Below are 7,715 nucleotides of genomic sequence, written 5' to 3' on the forward strand. Positions count from 1 at the left end.
CGGCAGCTGAGCCGGTTCCCGGTAGTCGCCGAGCCCCGCCGCTGCTCGCCCCGGGAGGCAGGTGCCCGAGCTGCCGCCGCCGCCGCAGGTGAGTCCCTCTCTCCCTGCGCTTTTATGTGACTTTTGTGCCCCCGCCCTCTCCCTCCGTTTCCCCCCACATCCCCAGGGCGCGTTTGTTTGTTTTTCTTAAAATTACAGATGCAGGGAAAACCGCCTGACATCATGGGAGCGGGACAAGAGCGCACTTTGAAGGGCTCCTGGGCAGGACTTCAAGTGAAATCATACGCCGGGGAGGAATCCGATACCGGCTTGGAGAAAGCAGCGGGGCGGCCCCTGCCAAACCCAGGAATGCGCTCGGGCCCGCGGCCGGCGCCCCCCGCCCGCCGCCCCGCAGGAGGCGCAGCGCCGGCACCGCCGCTCCGCGCCCCGCCAGCTCCGCCGGGGCCGCGGCCGTGCGACCGGGCGGCCGCGCGGGCCCGGACGGACCTCTGAGCTTGCGAATAAACGGGACAGGTTGATGCCTCCGAGAAAAAAGCGAAATCAATCAGGATTTCCAAAGGCAGGGTTAATTTTCCGATTGCAAGAGTGTTTAAAATTCCCAGAAGGCAAATTAATATACATATTATTTCTTTTTTCCTTCAGTAAGCCTGACGCTGACTTAATCGTTTTTGGCTCTAGCCCGAGGAGCACCAGGCATCTACAGTCCCCACTTTCAACCCAGGAAAGGGTACGCTCTGAGTTTTAAAACAGGTTTATCTCTTTTTTATGATTTTTTTTTTTTTTTTTTTTTTTTTTTTTTTTTTTTTAATGAGGCAGAGGTAGCGGTTGTCAGCCTGGAAAGAGCACCGGCTGACAGGAATGCTGCCGTGCCGGCAGGGACCCGCTCGGAGAGACGCAGAAGTGAGAAAGGAAGACCTGCCGGTGGCATGAGCCCCACGGATAGGAATTGGGGATTTTTCTCACTCGGATGTTCAGCTGGAAAAGTGTTGCGCCGGCTGGCCCAGAGGTCTCTTGCCGGTTGCAAAAGAGCTAGTTAGGTTTAAGTCCATCAAGCGGGGCCTCTTCCGATTTCTGAGACCGAGCACAGTTTGATTCGTGCCTTTTAAAGTGCACTTGATTCCTCGTTCATATTTTATAGGAATCCCCTTCCACGAAACACGCCTTCTCTTCGGCACCGAGCAGCTCGTCTGGTTGGTTGGTTTTTCCATTCCCGGAACCTGTTTCCTTCCTAAATGTGAAGAGTTTTCCCCACCTTTCCCCGGTGTGAATTCTCCCCCAAAACGAACAACCGAAACCTTCTAGAACCTCCCAAATCCCCTTAGCCTCGCTGCCAAAACTGCGCCCGCTCCCCGTGCCTCTCGCCTTTACTGCAGCCAAGGTAACGCGGGCAGACATTACCTGCTCCTCGGCAGCCGGTCGCATTGGAGCCGGGGGTTCGGAGTCTCTGAGAGGGCAGCTGCAAGTGCCAGGGTGCCGGGGAAAAGCAGCGACGCTTCGGGAACTCACAGCTGCTTCCCTTCCTCTCCACCACTGAGAGGTGCGGCAGTCAGGGCCGTCATCTAATTTTCAAGTGCTCGCTAATCCTTCAATGCAAACAAGCGCTGCGAACTCTCTACTGTAAACATTGCGCACTGCTTTAAAATATTACCGATATTGTATTCATAATAGTGCTACGTGGGTAACAGACTGCGGTATGTGGATGTGGAAACAAATACAGGGAATAAAGTCAACTCATGGGTTATGCAAACAGGCTCTGTCTTGGAAAAGTACCCCATCCTATCTACCCCAGACACTGGCAGCAGAGTCCCTGTCTTCACGGAGGGCACTGCTCAGCTCCCGGGGCGGCAGCGGTCCCCGCGCACCTTTCGCGGCCGCGGAGGAGCAGGAGGTGCCGCTCCCTGCTCACTGCCCGGCTGCCAAGCGCTGGGAGATAAGCGAGTGACAGCAGAGACAATCAGCTGTCCGGTTATAAGGGCTGAGGTTTGGTTTGGGTTGTTATGTTTTCTGGGTTTTTTTTTTTCTTTTTACAACTTCCCTTTCACCTTCCTTCCAAGCCCTCAGATCTGGAGGTCCCCTCTCTTTTGCAGCTCGGGTTCTCGCCGCATGCTGGGACCCCGCGGAAAGTATGGTGAAAAGAAAGAGGGGCAATATGCGCCCTACACATAGAAAAGAAGAGGGTGGGTTAGAGTATCATTCCGTGCTTTGCACAACGAAAATGTGATGGCTAGTATATATATTATACAAAACCCTAGAGAGCAGAGCAGTCAAACATCACTTCCACCGGAAAACCCCACTCGCTACACACTTCCCTATTTCAATCTCACTTTCTTTTGCTTTCCCTTTGGATGGACGAATCCCTGTTTAAAACCGATGCCACTTCCTCAGGGATATCAGCAAAAGTACCTGTGCCGGGGGTTGGGGAACGGGGCCCGCTCCTGCCTCACATCTGGGGGCAAAACACGAAGGCAGGGATAGAGCTCTGCTGTGAAAACTCCGCTCCCCGCGCAACTCCGCCGTGCCTGGCGTGAAGATTAAAGGGGCAGAGGGACAGAAAGAGAGAAGAGACAACACCTTTCTCTACAGATGCAGTGAGCTTCAGCACAGAATAATAAAGCTGTCTCAATAAATAACGTGCCTGTGTCTGTCAGTAGCTAGTTTATTTGCGTTTTTCGCCTGGTTTGTTTATACTAGTGCCCCCTCTCTCTTGGGTGCCTTTACAGCTCAACAAGCAGGTATTTATCTACAGTTCTAACCCTGAGTTCTCAGAGAGACCAAACTTTAAGGTTATTAAAATTTCAATCATATTTATTTATTGCAGAAAAATAATATACAATGATATTTACAAAACAATCATAAAAATAGGAATGCATTTAGACACCGGATCTATTTGCATTTTAACATGGGTCATCAATAAATAAATAAAATGTTTATTTTTTTCTCAGAAGAAAAATAATAATAATAAAAAAGTTAGGAACCGGGTATATAACAGCTTGAGCCCAGCTTATTCCCCCCTAAAAAATTAAAAAAAAAATAAAAAAGGTTTTTATCTCTACAGGGATATTTTTGGTTGGCTGCTTGGTTTCATTCAAGAATGAAGAAGTCCACAATAATGTATTTCCTTTCATCAGTGGCTCATAAGAACGACCTCTTGGGAATGCATGCATGAAAAAAAAAAAAAGAACCAAAAAAAACCAAAACCCAAAAAAGGCAAAAAAATAAAAGTTCGATTCCAACATTCTTCGTCAAAATTAAAAAAAAAAAAAATCGAACTATTCAGACTTCTATCAGAATGCAGAGATGTGTGGATTGTACCGACGCCAAGAGGGTAGTCACTGTCCAAAGCCCTTCTCTCTTTTCTTAAGTGCTCCCCACGCCCTGCTTTGAATTTGGATTTTACTCTTCTAATTTCCAAGAAATCCTTGGTACATTTTTTGTTAGAAAAGATCAAAAAAAAAATCGCATCCAACTTCAGAGTCTCTAGATTGTCCATTCTCTCCTTCTGTGGGAACAATGTCATCTGCAAAAACCCAGAAAGGGCGGAAAACTCGTTACTGAAACGAAAGTTACACAAACATCTACCTACACCTCTCTGTCTCTGGAAATACGCGTATCGGGCAGGAATGGAGAAGGGAGAACTCGCCTTGCGGGCGGTGCGGTGACCGGGTGACACCCCAGCCTGGCGGTCCCTGGTGTCAGGGCCGAGGAAAGGGACTGCTGGGGCGGTAGGAAACCCTCATCGGGCAGCACAACGGGAGGACATGGATTCACTTCAAAATATGAGCAGCAGCGGCGGCGGCGGCGGCGGCAGCAGCAGGAGCCATCCCAGCAGCCCTGCTGGCTCCGCAGCCTTTGGTGAAAAAGTGATCTCAGGCCGGCCCCATCTGGCTGGGGCACACCCGCACGGCCGCCGCGTCCCGCTCGCAGCCCACCCCGGCGGCAGCGCCCGGCCACGCGTGGGCCCCGCGGGCTCGGGGCGCACCTCGGGCCGCGCAGGAGGAGGGACAGCCGGAGTGGGGGAGGCACCTCCGGCCGCCCCGATCTCCGGCTGCTCCGGGAAGCCAGGCCCCTCCGGGCGGGGTGCGGGCCCTCTCGCCCCACGGCCACTCGTGTTCGGCTCACGGCGCAGCCGGCGGCCACTGGCCCCCCCTCCCCCCTTTCTTCCCGCCGGTTTCGGGGTCCCTGTCTTACCTAGGGCTCCTGCCGAGGGGATGCGGGTGGGGGACGCCGCCTGCTAGTGGGATGCGGACATGGACCAGGCGCCCTCCATTCTCCACACCGAGAAGGCGTAGCTGAGCCGCTCGTGGGCCACATAGCTGCAGCTTGCCATCTTGGAGTCCAGCTCGTCGCTCTGTAAGACCTGGTAGAGGAAGTCGATGTACCTGGCCGCCAGCTTGAGGGTCTGGATCTTGCTCAGCTTGTCCGAGGGCAGCGTGGGGATGATCTTCCGCAGGGCGGCGAAGGCTTCCTTCTTGCCCCGCTTGCCTTGGGCCGGGCTGCACGGCTCGTCCGCGGCCCCGACGGCGCCGCCGGCGCTGCGGCGGCTGGAGCGGCGCTTGCGCCCCCCTCTCTTGTTGTTGGGCAGCTGCTGCCGGTCCGGCTCCTCTTCGCTGTTGCTCAAGCTGTCGTCGGCGGGGGAGACTGGAGAGTTTGACTCGTCCTGCTGCATCATCTCTGGGGGGAGACGCGAGAAGCGGGCCGGGAGGGGGGGGAGGGCAGGGAGAAGAGGGGGGCACCTAACCCGCCAGCTCCCCCTTGATCGGCTGCTTCTCTGGCCTGCGAGGAGAAGGAGGAGGGAAGGAAGGAGGGAGGACCTCACTTTGGGGGGAGGGGGGATGGCATCAGGATCCAAGAGGAAAAAAATAAAAAGGCCAACCAAAAAAAAAAATCTCTCCCGATCCCTCCGCAGGGCGGCGAAGGCTTCGTTCAACGACTGCGTGCGCTGTCGCTCCCGCACGTTGGCCATGACCCGCTGGGTCTGCAGCTCCTCGTAGGACTGCGGGCTGCCGCCGCCGCTGCTGCTTCCGCCGCCCCCGCCGCCCCCGCCAAAAAAAAATCTCTCCCGATCCCTCCTTGGAGCCCCTTCGAGGTGTCTGGGATTGGGAGAAAGTTGAAGACTTGGAGGTTCTTATAGCTCCTGCTGGCGGAAAGTTTGGGGGCAGCAGTGTCATTGGCCTGACGTGGAGAGGAGGGACTTTTGCTGAGTTTTATAGGAAAGTTTCCGCTTCCCCCCCTCCACGCCCTCTCCCAATTATTTTTTTCAAGCCATTCACAAGTGATCTGGCTTCCCCACACGCACGCACATACATCCTTACCCCAACCTCTTTCTCCGTTTCCCTCTCGGTGGTTTCTCTCCCAAACTCCTCCGGTTAGCTCTCGGCTTTGGGGTGGTGCTGAGGACCGGCCCGGGAGGTTTTGGGGGTGTCCAGGACCCCGTGCGCTGCTGCGGAGGGGTCAGCGAGCCTCTCAGTGCCTGTGCTGGGGGCAACCGACCCGAGCGGCTACGGAAAGCCCGCACCTCTCGGGCTTTCCTCGCTGCAGCGGGCACGGCTTGTAGCGAAAACAAGGAAAGGGGAATTACCCGCGGGACAGCATCCAGGCGCATCCTAATTTTGACCCGCTTTAGCACACGCTGCACTTCCCAATCACTGAGCGCCCCGGGATCTGGCTTGCCGAGGGAGTCTCACATTTCTGGGCTGGGGAGGGGTGGTGGCACAGCCTCGTCCTGCCGGGCTGGAGGACTGCGCTCGGAGAAAGCCATCTTCAGAGGTGGAAGCAGCCGGGAAACCAAGCATTGGCTTCGTACATGCATAAGCACCAGTCCTTGAGCTCGTCTTAAGAGAAAATGGGAGGATCCGCGTCTCCAACCTGGCACACCGGGAGACGGGAGGGTGTACAGACCCTCTTTGCCCACACTCTGTGTGTGCTGACCACTCACTTCAGTCCATCCTCCCACGAGGCGCCCGAATCCGGCACTTCCTGGGAAAAGAGATTATTTATTTTAATTTCTCTTCCATGTCTGCAGCCCAAGCTATTTCTTCCCATCCCCCGCCTTTGTGCCTCATTCCCCGCTCGCTGGCAGCACAGAGCAGGTGGTGTGTCTTTTTAACAACAGCTCAGATTCAAACGGGGAACGCCTGGGAGGGAAAGCTAGAAATTGCCATCCATCAGTAAACGGGCTTTGCAGAGTTCTCTCTGCTCCCTGCGTGGGGACCGCGCTCCTCCGCTGCCGGCCTGGCAGCCACCGCCTGGACGGGCACGGCCGGGTGCGGAGCGGAGCGGGCAGCGCCGGCAACGCAGAGCCTCCCCGGCTTGTTTGAGGTGTGAGGGCGAACGGAACGGCGGAGGAGCGATAAATCCCAGGCATGAAATAAAACAAGGCTTCTGGAAGAGCGCTGTCAACTTCTCCGGGGAACAGAGTCGTCTCTCTCCTCTGCCTGAGGACTGACTCCCTTTCCTCCGGGCTGAGGCGTCTCATCCCGGGAGCTGCCAGGGGCCAGGACCCTGCTCGGCCGCCGCCGAGGGGCAGCCGCCCGCCCATGGCCGCTGGCCCCGGCCCCGCCGCAGCGCCCGTCCGGCACCCGCCGCCGCCGGAGCTGTCCCGACCCTTCTCCGTTCGCTGCCCCTCGGCGACCCCTCCTTCTTGGCTTTCCATCCCGGGGTGCGAGCACACAGCAATCTGCCCTAAACCTTCTTTTTTGGGAAACGACTGGAAAAAGGACCAGGGAGGAAAAAAGGACCGCCTTAGCCGGCAAGGGAAGGCACGCCGCACACAGACCCGCAGTGAGCCTGCACAGCTTTCCCGGCTTTTGGCTTGTCCCTGCTGTGTCTTCTGCCATCACAGGCCTCTTCATTCAGCTTAACACTGAGAGCTTCAGGGATTCTTTTGTGTTGGCAGCAGCAGCTGATCCCAAGGTAAGAAGAGCTGGCTCTCCTTTCACCTCCCTTTCACCAACAATTTTTTCTGTACCTGGAGCCTCACTGCTCCTCTGGGATGTTGAGCAGTACCATTACAGAAGAAATGTTGGAAACAGTAGTGATGAGCATCTGTAGGTGGCTCTAGGGACCCTCCTTCCTTCCTTCCTTCCTTCCTTCCTTCCTTCCTTCCTTCCTTCCTTCCTTCCTTCCTTCCTTCCTTCCTTCCTTCCTTCCTTCCTTCCTTCCTTCCTTCCCTCATTCTTCTTATGGAAAAAAAAAAACCAAAAAAATCCCAACAAAACAAAGAAACAAACAAACAAACAAAAACAAAACAAAAAACCACCAAAAAACCAAACAACATCACAGGGCAAACCAAACCTGGATAGCTATTACCTTACTGGGAACGGGATGCTGCCTGAAAGGAGGGAGGGGCAGCACCTCCTGAGCTGATGTGGCAGGATGAGCCACTTGTCTGGGTAACCTGAACTTTGAATGGGATGCAGGACATCAGCTGCTTGTCATGGGGCAGGAGGAGGGTGTGTAGAGCAGGGCGTATGAAGGAGTCAAGGATAGGTGGGGAAATAGTATTATATGGTTTGCAAAAATAGAAAACATGGGGAAATGTAGGGATGGAGTAGAGGAGGGAGGAGTAGTTGACCATAGTAGATGGCTGGGCTTAGTGTCACCTACTCTTTGTGTAAACTGCAGCAAAAACCACCAGCAGTGCTTAGCAGGACCTGTGACCAGCACACTGCTATATGAATGAGGACTGAACAACCCTCCCCCCACCCCCCGCCTCC

At 55.2% G+C, this 7,715-nt stretch overlaps 1 protein-coding gene across 2 annotated transcripts; it reads right to left on the reverse strand.

The window, feature by feature from the left end:
• Positions 1-3,226: 3,226 nt before the first annotated feature.
• TWIST1 (twist family bHLH transcription factor 1) lies at positions 3,227-4,816 on the reverse strand. Of its 2 annotated transcripts, none has more exons than XM_041466516.1 (2): positions 4,189-4,816; positions 3,227-3,517 (listed from the first exon to the last, which is right to left on the reverse strand). In XM_041466516.1, the coding sequence occupies exon 1, from the start codon at positions 4,667-4,669 to the stop codon at positions 4,232-4,234; it is 438 nt and encodes a 145-aa protein (XP_041322450.1). In that variant the 5' UTR covers positions 4,670-4,816; the 3' UTR covers positions 3,227-3,517; positions 4,189-4,231. The 2 variants fall into 2 exon arrangements, with proteins under 2 accessions (XP_041322450.1, XP_041322452.1); XM_041466518.1 differs by having other exon boundaries at positions 3,227-3,847.
• Positions 4,817-7,715: the final 2,899 nt, after the last annotated feature.

The sequence above is a fragment of the Pyrgilauda ruficollis genome, unplaced genomic scaffold (assembly GCF_017590135.1).
Source record: "Pyrgilauda ruficollis isolate IOZ18807 unplaced genomic scaffold, ASM1759013v1 scaffold2, whole genome shotgun sequence".
Classification (NCBI taxonomy): Eukaryota; Metazoa; Chordata; class Aves; order Passeriformes; family Passeridae; genus Pyrgilauda; species Pyrgilauda ruficollis.